This window comes from Petaurus breviceps, unplaced genomic scaffold (assembly GCF_028583685.1).
Source record: "Petaurus breviceps papuanus isolate PSGF00001 unplaced genomic scaffold, PetGlider_PUasm1.0 90919, whole genome shotgun sequence".
Classification (NCBI taxonomy): Eukaryota; Metazoa; Chordata; class Mammalia; order Diprotodontia; family Petauridae; genus Petaurus; species Petaurus breviceps.
The window spans coordinates 6,189,309-6,211,228 of NW_027187378.1; the positions used below are offsets into that span (position 1 = coordinate 6,189,309).

The following is a 21,920-nucleotide window of genomic DNA, read 5'->3' on the forward strand; positions in this document are numbered from 1 at the left end:
TATGTGCTCTTTTCACCTTGTGGGGGGGTAGTTCCTTCTAATCTAGTCCATTTTGTAGGTATGACTCCCTCTCTCCCTCCACCTTTCCTGATGCCCATTTTTTCCATCACCAAGTTGGACAAGTTCTCTGTACTCCCATGTTCTCTTCCCTCTACACTGGACCCAGCATGCAGAGGTGGAGGGATCATAAGGGATCACTGCTTAGAGGGCACAAGATAAAAGGTATCACAGCCAGGTAGGAAAGATGGACCAGCTAGAATCTGTCACATTATATGTGGAGAGTTGGACTGGGTCTGGCTAAGTTGTTAGTCCTTCCTTTTAATTCCATAGACTTTACATTTTGTCAGTTTTTAAAATTTCATTTTTTGGTAGTTTTAATCATATTGTTAGATAGATTTCTTATATATGTGAGGTGTTGATGATGGAACTTTGACTGTGATCCATTCATTTATTTCTTCTTACTAGAAATCCCTGGGAAAATCAGACAGTATGAAATTTAATAAATTTAAATGTAGTTTCTTATGCTTGACTTCAAAAAAATCAGTTTCAGAAATATGAAGGGCAGAATTCTTCCCATCCACTAAATCCTATATCATTCTACCTAGCCCTGAAAAAACAGGTAATAGAATTGTTTAAATTAATTTATATACAGTGCCTGAGAAACAATAGAGTAGGTTCTATGCACAAACAATCCTAGATTTTTGTTTTTTCTTCAACAGTTTAAGAAAGCAAAGATAAAATACATTAAAGAGAAAATTTACTGACATAATTTCAATCCTCCCTCAACCCAGGAGATGACCTTTAATTATTTCTATAGCTGAAAAATCCATCTTCTTCCAGCCAGTCTGTTGAGGACTGTCTCCAAACTTGGCTGGTCTTGTCTTTGGACAACACACATAGAGTCTATTGATGGGTTGTATGAAATGCCTTGCACCTGCCAAAGTTTGCACCTCTCTGATATGACCTTCTAGAATCTATAGTCTCCTCTATATGAAGAGACAGTAGAGTACAATTTTGGGGATCCTTTGTCTTTGATATTTAAGAATACATTTCTTCAGAATGTAATAAATCTTTTACTTTTAGTGTCAAGAATTCTTACTTTGAAGTGTCTTGCAATATTTGAAATTGTAAAGATTATATTATCATTTTAAATGATAAAATTATACATTTAAGCTTTGTTGTCTTTAGAAATCATTAGAGTTGTCTAAGTAGTATCATCTGAAAAATGAAAATACTGAAGATCAACTTAACTAGAAAAAACATTAAAGAGTTCTGAATATAAACCTTTTTTTAAAAAAAAGTAGTTAGTTGGGGAAGAGTGAAAAAATAATGTTTTGTCTTAACAGTATAATGGAAAAGTGACTAAATATGACTTACACATATATATTTGGATAATATATGTTTATATCTATATACATATTTATGCATAAAATTATTGTGTATTAATATATACAATTGATTAAATTTCAGCATTTTCTTGCTTTTTCCTGGCTTGAATTTGTTGTATTTACTGTCATTTTTGTTCTTTTCTAACAGCAAATTCCAGCCTTCTTGGAGGAGGAGGAGGTAAGTGTTTGACATCTTTGAACTCAGATTAGATTGCCAGTACACCAAATCCAAAAGATTTAGTCCTGTCTGTGATAGTTTTGGCAAAATCAACTTTGCTGTAGTCATTAATCACAAAATTCTAACATTATAGAAAATACTTTGTAGTTGAAGATTTTGAGTTTTAATAATTTTACCTGTTTTCTAAATCTTTGGGATCCAATTTTTCCTATTAAACTTTGTTTTCTTATCTTTTGACATAAGGTATAATAGCTACAATCTAATGAGATAAACATTTAAATATATGTAAGTGCCACTCTAAAATAAATTCAAAAACAGTAATATATTTGGATGGTATTAATTTTTGAAACACGCTATTCTTTTGTTTTTCTTGACCTTGTGGCACTAGGAGCTTAACATGCTGGTCACCTAGTATGAAAAAATGAAAAATAAATTAGTATTGACATTTTTCTTGTTTTCTATGCCTCTCTAGAGGAAAATAGGGAGGGGAAAGGTCAGAGTGAGATAAGGAAGAAAAAGATTTCCATGCTACTAGTTTCTTGCTACAGAAGAAATTCTTACTCTATTTTTGGTTGGAGGTTAAAATTTTGGTGTTCACAGATTGTATAGGATTTTGAATATAACAAATATGATGGCAGGACTCTCTGCTTCAATATCTTTATCATCTAAAAAACAAGGGCCAATTAAATTTCACTTGCAGGCTAAGCTCTACCTCAGTCTGTGGATCAATCTAGGTTTTAAGAAGGAGAATTATAAAGATCCATAATTAAGTGTCCAACACCAAGTCAGTTTGTTGTAGAACCTTAAGTTTGACTTTGACTAATTTGATTTAAATTTGTCATATTGTTAAAACTCAATTTTGTACTCTAGTTCTGGTAATTCTGTCTTAGTATTTTAAATCTCAATTCCTGATTTGGTTTCTTGTTTAATACCTTAGTTCTTTAAGAATGGAGATTCTCCTCTATCTCTGACCAGGTCTACTAGAGTTCTGACTCTGACCAACCCTTGGTTTTTGTTACCTGATTTCAGACGTTCCTAATGCCACATTTTGTCTTCTTGCTGAGACACCTGCCTATATTACCTATTTATGGAGCTCACTACTACTAAATAACTATTTTTTTCAATTCTTCTTACTTTCTTCTGAGACTACAGTGGTCATGTCTAATCTCTGGGAGCTTGTCTGGCTCACAATGTCAATATCTGTGAAATGTAATAAAATAAAATTATCAAGAGTGTCAAGAATGATGTCAATGAAAATATATAAAAATCTCTTGTGATTGTTTTTCAAATGCATGTTAAGTAGTGGTGTATGCCTGAAGTTTTTTATTCATATGTGTATTTCACATTTATTTAAATGGAAACTCCCAGATTATTGTCATTATTATTTTAAAAGTGATTTTACTTACATAAAAGGATAATGTGTTATCTACTTAAGAGAATCATAAATTTCCAAGAAGATGAGGTTACAAGGAAGCCTGGCTTCTTATGGTTTCCCTCTATAATAACAGAAGAAACACTGAAAAGAAATACAATTTTTAATTTTAACAAAATTACCTCAGTAAAATTAAAATTCATGAGAAGGAGCAAAAGTAATGACCAAAAATAATTCCAGAAAGGATTAGATTGAAACAATTTTAGAAGTAATATCAGAAACAACAAAAATAAAAAAGAGAAACAATAAAAATACAATACACCCTTTCAAGAAATTAAATGAAGAACTGAAATTAGGCAAAAAAAAAATAAAGAATGAGTAAAAGAACTATATAATGCCCAAACATCTCAGGAATGATTAAAAATGAATGTCAATTAAAATATTGAGAAGATGATGACAGAACTAAGTAAAATAGAGATGAGCATAGACAATTCTAAAACATCAATAGATATGACAAAAATCCAGAATAATGTAAAAACAGAATGGTATATGGTGCAGTTGAATGGAGTAAGTGGAAAGAATACTGAGAATTAGTGCACATTCATCTGAATATGACAGATTTGATTAAGAATATCAAGGGGAGAAAAACCTTCTGAATTATTGGGATTTTTGAAAATATAAATTTAGAAGATAATATGATCACCATGTTTAAGAAATTATTCAAGAGAACTTCTCAATTTATTAAAACTATATTTTACAAATACTAAGATGAAAAACTCCAAATTCAACACATGTAAGGATATAATATTTAGACTTCAGAACTATATATAATTATAAAGAAAAAAATGCTTTCAAACTATCAGCAGACATACATTGCTCATTTAAAATCATTCCCTACTTTTATTATAATAAAATGAAATGAGTTGTTTATTTAAACATTACAAAATTTTTAAAGTAACTAAAATCATGTTCCTTACATCAATAATTCTATGAAAGTTAAAAAACTAAAAAGCTTAAGAGTAAAGTTTTTACAAGTTTTTGTTTAAAACAACAAGAAATGACTGAAGAAAAATATAAACCTCATTCTATAATCAGTCTACCAGTCTTAAAAAAGACCTTTGTTTCCACTTACAATTAAGCACTAACTTAAAGCAGGACCAATCATTTAGTCAGAAAACATTTAAGTCCTTGCTGTGTACTAGACATAAGTGCTAGGAACCCAAAGACAAAAATGAAACAGTCCATGCCCCTACAGTGCCCACATCCTCATGGGAAAGACTATATGGGTCTCTACAGGTATATACAAAACCTCCATAAAACAAAGATAAATGTAATCTTGTGGGGGAAAGCATTAGTAGGTGGAATGACTAAGAAAAGCCTCTTGAAGAACATATTTCTTGAAGTGAAATTTAAATTATGCCCTATTCTTTACTGTTTCTTAAAGTATGATATCTACTTATGGTAGATTTCAGGTGGTGGTTTTCAGGTATTCTAATAATTCTTACATTATTTTTTTTCTTGACATGTTTTATACTTCAGTTATTTTTGATAGGAGTCACTTTATATCTTCTTTTATTTGTTTTAATTTTGTTCTCACATTTCTTGTTTCATGGAGTTACTAATTTCTCTCTCATCCATTTTAATTTTCAAAGAATATAATCTGGGTAAGATTTTGTACTTCTTATACTAAGCTATTTATTCTTCCAACTCTCATCTTTAGACATCACACTTAATTTATAACATCATTTTTTATCTCTTCCTTCATTTGTTTTAGAGATTCTAATAGACTGTGTGACAATGTCATACCTTTATATGAGGTTCTGCCTGTATTCACTATGGAGTTATTCTGTTCCTAGACTTAGTACCTAAAAATAATTAGATCCATAAAAATTTCTTTATCAATATTTGTATTCATATACCAGCTTTTCTTTCTGAAATTAGACTTTTTGCCAGGGCCAGGATCCAACTGTTCTTGTAAATTGGATGAACTGATGGACTCTTAGTTGGTCCTAATCTATATTTTCTAGAGTTTAGCTGCCAGCCCTCTCGCTGGTTTCTGCTATGCTGGTTGTTACCTGTTAACCTGTATTTTCCAGGTTCTGAACATTGATTCTTCAAGGCTTTCATGAGTAGCTCATATCAGCTTGTTGCAAACTTTTATAACCCATAGAGTGCATAGATGAATGCTTTCTTTTAATTTTTTTTTTCATTTATGGAATAAAGCAAGCATTTCCATAATATAGTCCAATAAAAAGATTTTTTTTCTTCCTCCCACCTTGCCCTAGAAATGGCTACCATAATACACAAATACACATGCACATGCATACATATTTATATGTATATATACATACAAATACATGCACACACATTTCTAGTCTTCTCAACATTGGGTCTGAAATGGGGTATACGTGACTACCCTGGGGTGTTCTGAACACTTTGAGACCTTCCAAATTGAAAGGTACCTGGAAATTAACCTGGATTAACCAAACTTCTCTGGCTCGGTGTCTGGGCCCTCCTTAGGGTTTCTGTGTTTTTTTGTTTGTTTTTGCTGACCTCGGCTAGAGGAATCTATATAATGTAGTTCCCCCCTTTCTTTTTTGATCATGATTCAGTTTGGCACTTGTTTGTTTTAGCTTTCCTAGAATACCTGTATTAAGAGCTGGGCTTTTTTGTTCCTATTCACTCTGCTATCTCTCTCTCTTTTTTAATATTTATTTATTTTTAGTTTACAACATTCAGTTCCATAAAATTTGAGTTCCCCCCCCATCCTCCCCACTATCCAAGATGGCATACAATATAATGTAGGCTCTACATATACATTCACATTAAACATATTTTCACATTAGTCATGTTACAAAGAAGAATTACAACCAGTGCAATGAACCATGAGAAAGAAGAAACAAAACAAAGCAAAACAAAAATGAGAGAGAGCAAATAGTATACTTTGATCTACATTCAGACTCCATAATTCTTTCTGTGTATTTGAATAGCATTTCCTTCACTTAACTATCTTGAACAGAATTTTCTGTGTTCTCCCTGCTTCTTTGTAAAAGTGGGAACCATAGTGTGGAACACTACTTGTAATGTCATACTTTTCTGTGTGTTGGTTTCATGGAACTTGGCCCAAACTTGCATTTTTCTTTATCTTTTTAAATTCTCCTTTATAAGAGATGACTTTCTGGTAGGAGATGGAATATAGTGGGAGATATAAATGACATAAAAACAAAAGACATCAATAAAATTTATATTAAAGAATTAAACTTCAAGACCATAGTCTTCATCAGGTAGTGCTGTTCAACATTTTATGTTATCTTTACATTTATATATTATAGAAAAGTAGACTTTCTAGAGGGGAAAAATGTGCACACGATGTAACCTATGTTAAAACATTATAATTTTTAAAAATCTGGATCAAATCATGTAAGCAAAATAGACAATATAACTTGTTAAATTTATATTTTTAAATCCTAAACAATGTGTTGGTTCAGAAGCACTTGTACTTCTCTTTCAGAGTATATAATTTTTCCAGTAGTGTTAAGACATATTATGAGTTTGTTCATCTAATATTTTCTTCACACTAGATACATCCTTTATTATCTTCCCTTAGAGGTGTGGATTTTGCCAACTAGTTATTTTATATAACTTCAAATTTAAAAAATTAACAATTTAGTTTTTCTGTTGTTCAATAATAAATTTCATCTATTTAAGGCAGTAGTGAATTCTTTCATTTTATACTGTGCAATACAGAAAAATCAGAATTTAATTCATACACTGTTCCTGAAAAATATGTGTGTATGTTTTATATAGGTATAAATGTGTCCATAGTATGTGTATATGTGTATATATTGAGGTGTAAAATATGCATATCTCTACATGTAAATTTAAATTTACATGTAGAGATAGAGGGATGTATATTTTAAAACTTTTAATTGATAAGAAAATTAAATGCAGTAACTGAGTAACTCAAATGGTACACTGATGGTTCTGACAGCAAAGAACAAGAAGATCTTTACTATCTTTGACAAATCCCACACTCATGATTTATGTGCAAATATGGACAAGAACCACAGGAGACAAAAAAGTGTAGAGGAGTCACAGTCCTTATTGGTGAAGTGAGTCAAACTATGAGAATCAGAGACTGCAGAGTTTCAGTGTATTAGCTGATTGCTAGTCTTTTGAATCTCAAAGCAAATCCTTTCAATCTAACAATTATATTGGTGAAATATGAGACAGCAATCATCAAATGAGTATTTGAATTACTTTAATTCTCTTGATTTAGTCAGCCATTTCTTTTTATTGACTTGATTGGATGCCCTTATAAATGTTCTTCAAAGGAATAATTCTTTGATGGACTAGATGACTTGATGAAAATAATTTTGATTTCTTGCACATACAGAAGTAATCAAGACTATATTAAGTGCCATTTTCCAGGTCCTTGTAAGTACTTTTTGTTCCTAATTTCATTTAAGTCTTACTAGAATATAAAATTTCAAATAAGATCAAAATATGAAAAAGTACATTAATTGTGACAGCTTGATGTTCTAGACTTTAAAAAAAAATTTTATAGGCCAAGAAAAAGACTTGTCCTTTTTGAAGTAGACCTGAATAAGCCTCTATATTTTTTTTCCTATAAGAAGAATTTCAAAGGAAAATAATTTGTAATCTTTCACATCACTGTTTAGGTTAGTATTTCCATTCTTTGAGTGGTAATGAATGTGAAAAACTGTGGTTTTATGTATAAAATTATTCCATTTTAACTTTTGGTAAGCAATATTTAGTACAATCCATCTCTATGATAGATGTGACTAGTAGAGATAAGATTATTAGCAGCTCATATTGTATTGACATATGGATGGATTGATGATAATTATCTGATGGTAATATTCATCTTGTTTACATGCATTAAACAAAAGAAAAGTGCAGAAGATAAAAAAAACAAGCATATCACATACACACCTAAAAGCACAGGAAAACTGGCATGATTTGGTTTAATATTGACAAGTCATACACTGGAACTTGACTATAAAAAATAAAAACTCAAATTTATCTTTCTAAGGACAAATCAAAGTTTGGTGAATGAATTATTTCTTAAAGTGGTGATTTGGAAAAGTTAACCTTTTACAAATTTTTGAACGAGCACTTTCAGTATGTCGTCACTAAGATATATGTATTCATCAAAAGCCTTTTTATTAGTCTCTTCCTTCCTCCATGTATACAAGACACTAGGGTAAAAATATGTTTAACTCTAGCCATTAACTTCTTTGTACTAGGATGGACTATGATCTGATCACATTGAGATACTTTTAGCAGTATGGATTAGGTATCCTTTATGCCTTCTTATCTTATGTGATCTTTATCATAAATCCCCCCCTCCCATAAATTCCATAAGGTATTCAATTAAGAGGAAGCTTTTCTCAAAGTGCTTTAATATTTCTTGGATACTAGTGAAATACATGGAATGTTCATCTCTTAGCCTTTGATCTCCCCAATTTGCGATCACCCCAACTCCTTTTTTAAGCTTACATCTACTTGATAAATTAATTCACATTCAGTGACCATATCTTTTAACCCTATATTAGCAAGAAACCTAGCACACCCAGGATGGCCTGCTAGCACATGTTCTTTTGATCTGCTTTATAAAGGAAAAACAGCTTTAAAGAGATTAACAATACTATTTTTAATTACATTTACTAGTTCAGGGGAAAGGTCAGCACCTTGGAGAAAATTTTGGAAAATATATTGGAGAAAATATAAACAGAGAAAATACAAGCAGAGAGATTAGCACAAAGATCAACAGACAGTGCTCCAACTATCTGAGTAAAACAATATTGCCATACACTTTATGTACATTGCTGGATTAAGGGAGCACAGATATCTGAGTCTGGAATCTCTTAACATATGACTTTTTAGAGTCTTGACCAGGAAATCAAAAGATCAATCTCATGAGTGAACTCTCAAAGCAAAACACCATGCCCCCCCCCCCACCCCGCTCCCAGAATAGATAACAAAGACTCAGCATCTGATTGGCTGAATGCTAAGGAGCTTGAAAATCCTTGTGCTCCAACACTTAATTGACAACTCCCTGTAGCACAGAGCCTGATTAACTCTGGGCCAGGGCTCTATGTGCCTATTAATGGTTAGGGAAGATCTTCAAATTCCCTTAATATAACAAACCCGTACACCCCAGATAATTTCCTCTATAATATATCCAACCACTGCTTCTACTTAATAATTAATTTTTCTTGGATGTTTTTGATGCAGAGTTCTGACTTCACTGTCTTCCTCCCACTCCATCCTTTGATCCTTTTTGTCCCCAAAAAAGGATTCAGTGGTCTGTTTGTCCTTCCTCTGCTTGCTCATATTGCCAGACAATTACTTGACTTTTGAGCGCTTTACCATTGTGGAACTCTGCTTCCAGAATGGAGAGAGTTTTGTCCCAAATCACTGGAGTTTTCACAGCTACTCAGCTACTGGAGCTATTAGAAGGGCATGCTCTCTACAGCCTCCACAAGCTCTGGCACACTGGCCACACACCCCAGGACCACCTCCAAGACCAAAGGTTGAAGCCAAAGCAATTACCATCTGAATGGTTGCTTGGTCCTCCTGTGATGATCTGCAGGCCAGGAGCTCCTGAGGCAGCCATGGGGCATAGCCACTGTGCCTCCACCGCTTCTTACCCTGGGGGCAGGGGTGGACTGTGCTCTTCAGCCCCCTCTATTCCACCAGAGTTCCACACTGACCTTTTACTTTGTCTTTGGTGTTTATGGGTTAAGAATTCTGGAAACTGAGGGGGTGTAGTCAAGATGGCGGAGTAGAAACAGGACTTCTGGGGGCTCCTGCTCCCACCTCCCTTAATTCATGTAAAAGGGGACTATGAATAAACATTGGAGCTACAGAACCCACAAAATGACAAAGAGAAGCTAACTTCCCACTGAGGACAGGCTGCAGCAGGAATTGGCCAGCACAGTGGTCTGGGAGCCGACACTGGCTCCGCGTGAGCCTGAGGTTTAAGCCCCAGGGTGGGCCTGACCAACCACAGGATGGAGGGACTGCAGATCACCAGCAGCTGTGGCAGTTTCCAGAAGTATCAAAACATAGATGCAAAGGACAAAGTGAGAGGTCAGTGCAGTGTGGACTTTGGGATCTAGTAGTTGGGAATACGTTGGCTTTTGCCCCTGGGGCAAGAAGCCACTGAGGAGCCGTGGCCCTGCAGCCACTCCCACGTGGCAGCTTCAGCTCCTGGCCTGTAGAGTGTAGGGGGACCAAGCAACCAGTCTGAGACGTAATCGTTCTTGCTTCAACCTGCTTGGATCTGGATTGCGGTCTAGGGTAGAGAACCTGGGGTGTATGACCAGCATGCCAGAGTGTGTGGAGGCTTCAGAGAGGGCACTCAACTAATACCTTTGGCAACTGAGAAAACTCCAGCGTTTGGGATGAAAGCTCCACTGTCTGGTGGCAGAGTCCTACTGTGGCAAAATGCCTAGGGGTCAAGTGACTGAGTGGCGACATGAGCAGGCAAAGGAAGCAAAATAAATGGAGTACCCCAACTTTACACTCCTATTTTGGTGACAAAAAGAATCAAAGCATGGAACAGGAGGAAGACAGTGAGGTCAAAACTCCTGCACCAAAAGCTTCAAAGAAAAATATGAGCAGGCCATAGAGGACCTTAAGAAGCAAATAAGAGAAGTGGAGGAAAAATTGGGAAGAGAAAATTATGAAATGAGAGTCAACAGCCTGACTGAGGAAAATAACATCTTAAAAAATAGACTAACTCAAATGGCAAAAGAGGCTCAAAAAGGCAATGAGGAGAAGAATGCCTTAAAAAGCCAAATTTGCCAGATGGAAAAAGAATCTCAAAAGCTCACTGAGGAAAATCATTTCTTCAGAATTAGATTGGAGCAAATGGAAGCTAGTGACTTTATGAGAAATCAAGATTCTGTTAAACAGATCCAAACACATTAAAGAATAGAAGGCAATGTGAAATATCTCATGGGAAAAACCACTGACCTGGAAAATAGATCCAGGAGAGATAATTTAAAAATTATTGGACTACTTGAAAGCCATGATCAAAGAAAGAACCTAAAATCATCCTCTAACAAATTATGAAGGAAACTTACCCTGATGTTTTAGAACCAGAGGGCAAAATAGAGGTTGAAAGAATCCACTGATCACCTCCTGAAAAAGATCCCAAAAAGAAAACTCCTAGGAATATTATAGCCAGGTTCCGGAATTCCCAGATCAAGGAGAGAATATTACAAGCAGCCAGGAAGGAACAATTTGAATATTGTGGAAACACAATCAGGATAGCCCAGGATCTGGCAGCTTCTACACCGAGGGATCAAAGGTCTTGGAATATGATATTCTGGAGGTCAAAGGAGCTGGGATTAAAACCAAGAATCATCTACCCAACAAAACTGAGTATCATGTTTCAGGGGAAAATATGGTTATTCAGTGGAATAGAGGACTTTCAAGTATTCCTGATGAAAAAAACAGAGTTAAATAGAAAATTTGACATTCAGATATAAGAAGCAAGAGAAGCATGAGAAGGTAAACAGGGAAAAGAAATCATAAGGAACTTATCAGAGTTGAACTATTTATATTCCTGCATGGAAAAACAATAATTGTAACTGATGAAACTTTTCTCAGTATGAAAATAGTTGAATGGAATAGAAATACACACACACACACACACACACATATATATATATATATATATATATATAATGTCTGTATATGAGGGTATATGGGCATATGAATACATATAAGAATGTGTGTATATATGTTTACAGGTATACATAGATAGAGAGCACAGGACCAATTTAATAGGGAAGGATGATACTTAAAAGGAGAAATTAAGAGGTAAGAGAGGAATATAATGAGAGGAGATGGGGAGAGTCCGAATGGAGTAAACTATCTCATATAAAGAGGCAAGGGAAAATGATTACAATGGAGGGGAAGAACAGGAAAGCAAAATGGAATGGGTCTACCTTATTCTCATTGAATTTGGCTTAGGGAGGGAATGAAATACACACTAAATAGGGTATCTCACCCTACAAGAGAGTAGAGGGGAAGGGGATGAGAGGGGGGATGATGGAAGGGAGGGCAGGTTGGGGTGGAGGGAAGTTGGAAGCACCCACTTTTGAAAAGGGACAGTATCAAAGTAGAGAATAGAACAAGTGGGAGGTGGAATAGGAGGGAGGGAAATACAGTCTTTTACAACATATCTACTATGGTAATATTTTGCATTAGCCACACATGTACAACCTATACTGAATTGCTTCTATTCCCAGTAAGGGTGGGTGACAAGGGAGGAAGGGAATGAATCTGGAATTCGATGTCTTACAATCAAATGTTAAAAAATATATAAATACTATTATTAATACTACTTTACTTGTAATTGGGAAATAAGATATATAGGCACTGGGGCATAGAGATCCACCATGTCCTACTGGAAAGTCAGAGTGGGTATGGGAGAGAGCAGACTGGAGGAGGGGATATCCTGTGGGACTGCTATTTTGGTGCGGTGAGTAGGGGAAACGCAGCGGAAAAAAATTGTAACTCAAAATCTGGTGGAAATGAGTGATATAAACCAGAAGTTAATAAAGCATTTGAAAAAAAAAAAAGGTCTGGAAACTGCCACAGCTGCTGCTGATTCACTCTCCTGAAGTCTGTTCCAGCCACTGCTGCTTGGTGCCACCCTGGGGCTAGGAACTGTGCTTGGCTCCCAGCTCAGTGCAATAGACCCTTCCTGTCCTCCTGCCAGGCTTCTTTCAGTGGGAGATTTGTTTCTCTCTGTCACTTTGTGAGTTCTTTAGCTCTAAAGTTTGTTTAGAGTCATTTGTTACATGTATTGGAATTGATTGGAGCAGGAGCCCATGCCATATCTGTGCTTCTGCTCTGCCATTTTGGCTTTGCCCTGAGGCTCTAGCCAATGAAATTGATTCTGTGAAGATAGCTATCATATATACCCTCTGAATCTTTTTTTGAAGGCTATATGTCCTCAGTTCTATCAACTATATATCAAATGTTATGAACTTGAGGCCTTTTACCATCCTGGTTGTCCCTCCTCTGGGTACTCTCCAGTTTATAAATGTCCTTCCTACAATATGGTGTATAGAATCGAACAAAATACTTCAGATGTATTCTGACCAAGTCTGAGTACTGAAGGACTATCACAAACTTATTCCTAAAAATTATACTTCTCCTAATTTAGTTCAAAGTACCATTACCTTTTTTGAAGCCTTATTACTGTTCACTCATATTGAGCTTTCCTTCCACTAGAATTCCCAGATCTTTTTAGACACATTTTTTCATCTTTTCAGATTATTATATTTCATGATTCATAGCCAGATAGAATCACCAAAATAATTTTGGTATCAAAAATATCCTTTTATTAGAGGGAAAATTACAAGATAATTGAAAGCATGATTTAATTCCTTATAGAATCACAGAATTTCAGAGTGGGATAAGACCTCAGAGGTAATCTCTGTTTTTTTTAAAGCAATCAGGTTTAAGTAACTTGCTCAAGGTTTCACAGCCAGTTATTATTATTTTTGTGTGGGTGCTGAGTATTGGAGGCTGGAACCGATCCCAGTTCTGCTGACACTGGGGCTGGCACTTTTACTCACTGCGCCCCCTGGCTGCCCCTAAGCAGTTGGGGTTAAGTAACTTGCTCAAAGTTATACGGCCAGTTATTTTGTGTGGGTGTTAAGTATCTGAGCCTGGAACTGAACCCAGGTCTCCCGACTCTGGTGCTCACTCACTGTGCCACCTGGCCGCCCCATCCTCAGGGGTAATCTTGTCCAAATTTTATATGGTTAAGAATTCCTTTTATAGCATTCTTGATAAATGGCCATCCATGCTATACTAGAATATAATTAGTCTTCGGCAATCTACTGCCTTCAAGACTCAATTTCCCTTTCTGCAGGTTTTTATCCATTGGCTCCTAATTCTATCTGGTAAAGCCACTCAGAATCTTGCTTCTTCATACACATGACAGCTTTCTTCAAAATTTTGAAGAAAGCTGTCATGTCCTTCCTACATCTTCCCTTCTCCTGGTTAATCATTAATAGCTCTTTCAATTGATATTCACATGGTGTATCCTCTAGTATCTTTACCATTATTCCCACTGATACTTTGGGTGTGCATCAGCTTGTCCCTCTTTTTCCTAAAATATTATAACCAAAGATTAATACAATAATGCATATGTGGTTTGACCATGGCATAGTTTGCTCCCTAACTATTGTGAACACTCAATTGATGTACCCTAAAACTATGTTAACATTTTGTCTCCTCTGTCACATTGTTGTTGATTGTTCATTATGAGATGATATTCATGGTTTAGATATGACATTTGATTGTTAAAACTTTTCTTTTAATACGAACAAAAGAGATTAAAGAGGAAAGGGCTCATATCACTGTATATTAGGAATTTTTTTAATTTGAGAAAATATTAAAATTTCAAGGCTAGGAGCATAACAATTAGAATATGAGTGAAGACCAACGTAAGTAGAAATGGAATGATTTTTGCATTGGACCATATTATAGACCTCCTGAATAGAAAGGAGAAATACATGAAAAGACTAAAAGTCTGGCATAGACACGACATAGTGAAATGGAGAACTTCAATTATCTGGACATCTCTGGTTGCTCTCTATCAAAAGCTAAGTAACTAATAATATATTCACTTGCCTTAATGATAATGTCTTTCTTTAAAGTGGTGTAGTGTAGGGTTAATAGAATATAAAGATCTTCCTTGTCCATTAATAAGCCTATGTGACCACATGTATCACATTTTTTTCCTTCAGTTAGACCCTGAGTTACATGGGTTGTGGTGCCTTCTAGTTCTGAGCCTTTTAGTTGAAAACTGTATACTGGGAGGTTTGCATTTTACTTTGGGGCTCAACCATGGGAAGAATGTTTCTTTGTGATTTGACCAGATGAGACTCTGGGTAGCCATTGTTAAAGAGCCCCTCAGCTTTGTGAACCCATATGTTGATGCACCCTGGTCTGGTGATTAGGTATCTATTACTCTGTTTAAATAGTTGGAGTCCTATCTATTGCATTTTTTCTTAGATACTCACTTCTTTCTACTTGTCTGCATTTACTTAAATTAAAGTAAAATTGTTGACCCCTTTGAAGCTGTCTTTCCATTAGAAAAGCAGATCAAAGAACCTGTGCTAGCAATCCTTCTGTGTTTTGGTGTTATTGATCTCATACATCCATGGCAAATGCAAGTATCATTAAGGATATATGTAGCTACCAAGAGAAAGTTCAATTTTGAACCTTATTCTTATAACTTGGAAAGAAGAGAAACTGATGGGAACCTTAGGAGGAAATGAATTCTGCTTTTTAAAGTTTATCAAGGGTTTTCTCTTCTCTGTTTCTCCTCAAATCCTATCTCTCAGACTTCTTCCCTCAGCATCTCCTACTTCATTATTGTATGTGAGGAAGAAGTGGTCCTTCTTTTGGTTAAGATAAATCTCTCTACATGTATATTTGATGCCATGCTATTCCATCTCATCTTCTAAGGAGATTTTGCCCACCATCATTCTCATTTTCTCTCAAACTTCAATTCTTCATATCTACTGACTTCTTTCTTAATCCCTACAAATATGACCACTTCTTATCCATTTTTTTAACAAAAGTCCTCACATAGTTTGACCCTTCACTCCCACATATAATCCTGTCTCTCTCCTTGACTGTTCAGGTAAGTTCCTTGAAAAAGTTGTCTTCCCTGGATGCCTCTACTTTATCTCCTTTTACTGTCTTCTAAACCTGCTACACTCTGGCTTCCAACTCAGTTATTAAAATGAAACTATTAAGTTTCCAATCACTTTTTCATTGCCAAATCTGGATTAACTTTTCTCAGTATTCATTCTTCTTGATCTTCTGTTGCATTTGACACTATTGATCACCTCCATTTTCTTAAATATTCTATTTTCTCTAGGTTTTTATGTGCCCAGTCCCTCCTGGCTCTCTTCCTACGTATCATACAACTCATCACACTCTTACTCCATCTTCATCCGATGCTCTCTACATTGTTACATATAAGTGTTTTATATGTTTATGATGTAGAGTAGTTATTGCATGTGGAAAAATGAAGCAAAAAGGTCAAGTGACTTTTATGAGTCATGAAAATGCAGTTGAGTCCACATTTAGAACCTAAATCTTTTGTCTGTTAATCCATTTCTCTTTCTACAATACTATGGTCTCTTTTTATATGTACTGTAATTAGCTTTATATCATTATTTAAAGTGGTGATTACATGCAGATAGGAGAAGTGTATCAGTTCCTGATACAATAGTAAAATATATTGTTGGAATATAGGTAATATTTTCTTTGGCCTTTCTCAAAAGCCTCAAGGTCTTTATGTACTTTGAGAGTATGTACAGTGGCAACTTCTTACACTAGGATTGGATTGTTGCCCAGGTTCACACACCTTTCTTGCTTTTTGAAGTTAATCCTTTTTTAAAAATTTCATTTTTAAAATTATGTACTTATCTACCACTAATAAAGAGCTTTTCTATGCAGCAAAATGTGTGACAAAGAAAAAAAAATCTTGCAACCAGACTTATGTTAGGAAGCAAATCAAAAGTAGTTATTGAAATAAAAAGCCAGTAAGAAAAGAGCACATTCAAACATATTACCTAGTAGTTTTTTGACCATGAACCAGAACAAAGTCTGCAAAATCTTATGTACTATTTTATTCCTTTTGCTTTGTCAAAACAATTGAGAAACCAGAATATGTCTGTGGATTCTAAATCAAGCTGGCATCACTTTTCTCTGTTATTAATTATCAAAATCTTTGTGTTCTGAAGGCATAATAATGATGTAAAAATATTGTAAGGTAACATTTTCTAAAAGTATTCTAATTTAAAGTTAGTTTTTGATTTATATGGCTGTACAGTTACCATTTTGATCATAACCAAATTAATATTTTCTTTTAACCAACACTATAATTCTATATATTTTCACTCAGGTTATTATTTAACTGCTATTATTAAAAAAAAACCTCAGTTAGGTACAAGTTAGCAAAACTAAACAAACATCCAGAAATGGTTGGTGTGTATAGGAGAACCATGTGTCGAGGTCAAGAAAATGATCAAAGAAAGGAGAATACCTAGAGGCAACAGTGCAGGTCAAAACCTTCCCAGTTAGTGGAAGTTCTCAGCTCTCTTCATGAAGTGAGGTATGTTCCTAAGTGTTGCAAAAAGAAAAGCAAGGACAAAGTTTCCAAGGAGATTAATTGAACTTCCATCACTGTTTTATTCTGTTTTAGTCTATTTGTGGTGAAAATTCTTAATATGTATGCATGTTTTTAAGAATAGCTATGAATTTTCACACAGTTATTAAATCCATTATTAAATTCCATTATCTATCTGGAAACCTAGATGCATTGTTCTGATACATGGGAATACACAATTGCAATAAAAAGAATTTAGTGGTGGGCCCCTAGGTAGCACAGTGAGTAGAGCACTGATCCTGGAGTCAGGAGGACCTGAGTTCAAATCTGGGCTCAGACATTTGAAAGTCACTATATGACCTTGAATTACCTTGCCTTCCCCCTTGGAAAAAAAAAAGAATGCAATGCAACCAAGTCTTGACAAGTATGGAAACTACTTCCTTGGTATTAGGTATTCTTGGAAGCTCCTTCAGAATTGCTCAGTAGAAGTTCTGAAGAGTTAATAAACATGTATAATGGTTAATTGAGTGATAATTTAGATTGGTAACAGATTCTGCATATTGTTGTAGAAATAAGTGTCTAAGAGTAGACAATGTGGTGCTCCTATGTCCCTTAGGTTAATTCACAAAATTAAAATTCATTAATAATATTCAAAGAATGAAGTTTGCTAACTACTAGAAACATTTAAAATATATTTCCTTTATATCTAAAAATCTCATTTATTATATTACTCTCATTATAGCTTTTTCACTTATTTGTGGATATATTCTACATTTCTGTGCCCTTTCCTATAACTTTTGCTTTTGCTATTATGAACCTGTTAGGACAGCCTCTTTGGAATTCACTATAATATCACTTTTCATTTGTCCTTATTGAGTGTTCATTTGTTCTACCTTCACTTCTTCCTCACCACCCTCCCCCACCTCATTCTTTTGAGACACAACACCAAGAATTGTCTCTTTCTTGAAAGCTGAGTTTTCCAGCACTCACTCTACAAGAGTAGAGTGTCCATGGAAGGTGTATACACAAAGTTCCTTTGTTAGTTTTCAGTGTAGCTCTAGGGGAATATACTCAGTCACCTCCTTTTTCTTAGTTTAGACAAATTAATTATTCACAGTCTCAGGTTTTTTTTTTTTACTCTAGAAGATGGATATAATGAAACTTAGCCTTACAGAAGTGGAATGACTATTTATCATAATGTGTTTTTTAAATCCAAAAGTTACATATGAATACTTATAATTGTAACCATTATAATCACCAATATAGTTTGAAAGCCATGGATGAAAGGTGCTGGATAATTTTATTGTGATGATATATTGCAATGGAGGGAAATGACCTGATTGTTGGAAAACAATATCCCATGTGTGGATCTGATAAAGAAAGGCAGGTACTTGAGGGCAGGTACTAAAAATATATTGCTTTTAGTTATGTGTCTCAACCTATTGATTTTGGTTCAATTACCTTGTATACTCAAAGGGCCTGGCCTCAAAATGCTAATGAGAGATTATTAAAATAGTAGTGCAATTCTTCTTTTGTGTTTATACTTGAATTTTATGAGGAACTTTTTTTCAGAGTCCTTATTTACAGATTAGAAAGAGTATAAAAATTTCAACATTACTGAGGCATACTAAGTAAGTGGACAAGAGGTACAGGATTAATCTTTGGTAGCTGAAAATAAAAACCTCTGATACTGCAACAGAATTCTGTGGAAGCAGATGAACTCCAATGAAATAATATAGAACTTGTTTGTAGTCCAAATGACCATGAACCTCTAATACTTCCTCCCTGAAAGTTAATAGCACTAAAAACTGCTTGCCTTTCAACATTAAGTAGTATCTGTGCTTGTCACATAATAACAATAATGTTGCTATTATTGTTATAGTTATCAGTTAAGCAGCTCTTTAAATGTTTGCAAGCACTTAAAACTGTTATATCATTTAAACTTCACAACTACCTTATGAGATAGATGCCATTATTATCCCCACTTTACAGATGAGGAAATTGATATACATAGTGGTTAAATGACTCACCTAAATCACACAACTAATAACTTTTAGGATTCCCTGAATCCAAGTTCAATGCTCCAATGATGCAGTGACAATGCTACCTAACTAATCATGTTAGGTCCTAATCAGCACTGGTCACACACACACACACACACACAAAATGTGTGTGTATATATATGCATGTATGTGTATATATATACATATTCATATAGAATAACACATATGTTACTCTTTGCCATCAAAATTTTTTAAAACCTTCAGATTTCTATGATAGGACACACTTTATAGATTTTTGGTAAAATTGCATCCAAATCAGAATTTATGGCATGGAAATTATAATTTCATATTGATGTTTGTGTTTTAATGTTTAAAAAATTATAGTATAATAGATTTAGATCTTGAAGGGACTCTGGGTATCACTTAGTTCAGAATCATGATTTTGTAGATGTGGAAACTGAAGCACAGAGAGATTGCATTTATCTGAAAAAGATCTAAGGCTTTTCATGAACTTCAGTCTTGATAAGAGGCAGCAGTATGATGAGGCAGCCAAAGAAACTAATGTTATCTTGGACTACATTAAATGAATCATATCTTCCAGAACTCAGGAGGTAATAGTCCCTCTGTACTTTGTCCTTGTCAGTCTTTACATGGAGAATTATGTGCACCAGAGTTTTAGAAGTATAACTATGATATGGAGAGAGAGTTGGAGAACAAGGGCGAGCGAGCAAGAGCAACTGTATGAGAGCGATACTAAGTGCTTATTATATGCTAGGCCTTACTGGGGATAAAAATAGAAGTAAGAAAAACAGCCACTGTCCTCACAGAGCTTAACTTCTAATAGGAGGGAGATAATGCCTAAAGGTATGCTAAAAAGTAGAGAGTTAATTTGAGGGGACATGAGGGGAAAAAGCTGGGAAGCATCTTGGTGGCCAGGTCCAGGGAAAGATAACTAAAACTACTTCTTTCTCAGAGATAGAGAACCCAGAAGTGGAATCTAGTGTTTCAGTGAGATCAAGATGAGAAATATGGCAGAAGAGTAGGTAACATAATGAGCAATTGAAGGAACTAGTAATATTTAGACTGAAGAAGAGAGGATTCAGTAGCTGTAAAGCCAAGTACAAGAAGCTTTCTAGAGGACTGCTGCTGTGCACAGCTTCAAGATTCTGATTAGACAGTATAGTGAACTCTCTATTCAACAGTAAATTAAGGCAAAACATTGACAGAAACCAAAGTACAACATTCACAATGTTATAACAACAGCTTATCACTAAAGTGAACACATAGTTTTCACCAAGTGGCCACATAGTTTTAAACAAAGTACAATCATTTAGTAAATCCTTAACTCAATCATCTAAATGTAAAGGTCAAAGTTCTCCACTCTTAGGTCACATTGTCTTAATCTCTTCAATCAAAAAGTCTTCTAGGGGCAGCTAGGTGGTGTAGTTAGTAGAATGCTGGCCCTGGAGTCAGGAGGACCTGAGTTCAGATCCGGCCTCAGACACTTAACACACACAAACAAAAAACCTAGCCTTGTGACCTTAGGCAAGTTATTTAAACCCAATTGCCCTCCAAAAAGCAAAAAAAAAGTTTTCTTTATTTTTAATTGGAGATTAGTTTCCAATCATCCTTAATTCAATTATCCTGAAAAGTACAGGATACAGAGTAGGAAGTTCTCCACCCCTAGGCCACGGTAAATCATGGTCTTCTCAGTTTGCATTAAATACCCAAGGAAAGATCTTTTCATCTTGACTCCAGACTGGCTCTCAGCTTCCATGGTTCCTCTTCTATATTCCCAGCTCCTACCTGAATGTATCCAACTGCCATCTGGATTAAAGGGCAGGCAGCTCTCAGTTTCTTGTCCAGCTCCTTGTGCATTTCCTGTTCCATATTGAAGTTTACAGTATCTAGTCGACCTAAAGTCCTTCACAGTTTCTGTTCCTGGGAAGACAAAGCTTAACAAAATCACAATAACATTCATTCACATTACCGGCAACATCCTCAATTCATTCTCTGCCTGTGAAATGAACATAGACCCAATAACAAGGTCTAAGAAATCAACATAAATCATCAGTATAGTCCCAAGACCTCTGAAAACATCAGTAAGATCCTCCTCCAGGATTTCTGCAAACATACAACAAGAAAATCCTCTTTCAGGGCTTCTGAACCAGCAGTAAGGTCCCAGGACTTCTGTAACAACAGCAACATCCTCTGTCAGCAGACGAATTTGACAAAGTAACATCAAAACAGACAAAATATGGGCACCACAGCCATGCTTCCTCCCAGTTCTCCTCTTTTCTCATTTCTCAGTTCTTCTCAATTCTCTTCTCAGTTCTCATTTCAATTCTCAGTTCTCCATTCTGCCACCACAAGTTCTGTTCTCCATTCTGTTCTCAATTTATAGCAGTTCTCAGAAATTCTCAGGATCATAGCAGTTCTCTCTCTCAGAAATTCTGGCTCTCTAGCTCAGGCTTTTCCTTATATATGGTATTAGCGCTTCTCTGTTCTGCCCCTTCCTGTTACATCAGCAACTTCCTCCCCCTGTGGGATTCACAAGTTCTAGATCCTAATACTTGATGAAATCATGAACTTGAAACAAGGTGCTAAGTACCTGTTTGGTAATATGAAGAGCAGGGAAGATCTTCAAATCCCCTACCATTATAGGAACTATTCAAGCTATTCAAGTACTTTAAGGGTTGTCATATAGGGAAGGACACAATCTTGTTCTGTTTGGCCTCAGCAGTCAGAAATAAGAACAGTGGATAAAAGTTATGGAGACAAATATGGATCTGAT

The 21,920-nt window shown here is 35.2% G+C and overlaps 1 protein-coding gene across 2 annotated transcripts in view; it reads left to right on the plus strand.

The window, feature by feature from the left end:
* MACROD2 (mono-ADP ribosylhydrolase 2) overlaps positions 1-21,920 on the plus strand; it is a 2,250,628-nt gene that overhangs the window by 416,680 nt on the left and 1,812,028 nt on the right. For both annotated transcript variants that reach the window (XM_069075441.1, XM_069075440.1), the window contains exon 4: positions 1,537-1,566. In XM_069075441.1, coding sequence (XP_068931542.1) covers positions 1,537-1,566 — 30 coding nt within the window. The remainder of the gene's footprint in view (positions 1-1,536; positions 1,567-21,920) is intronic.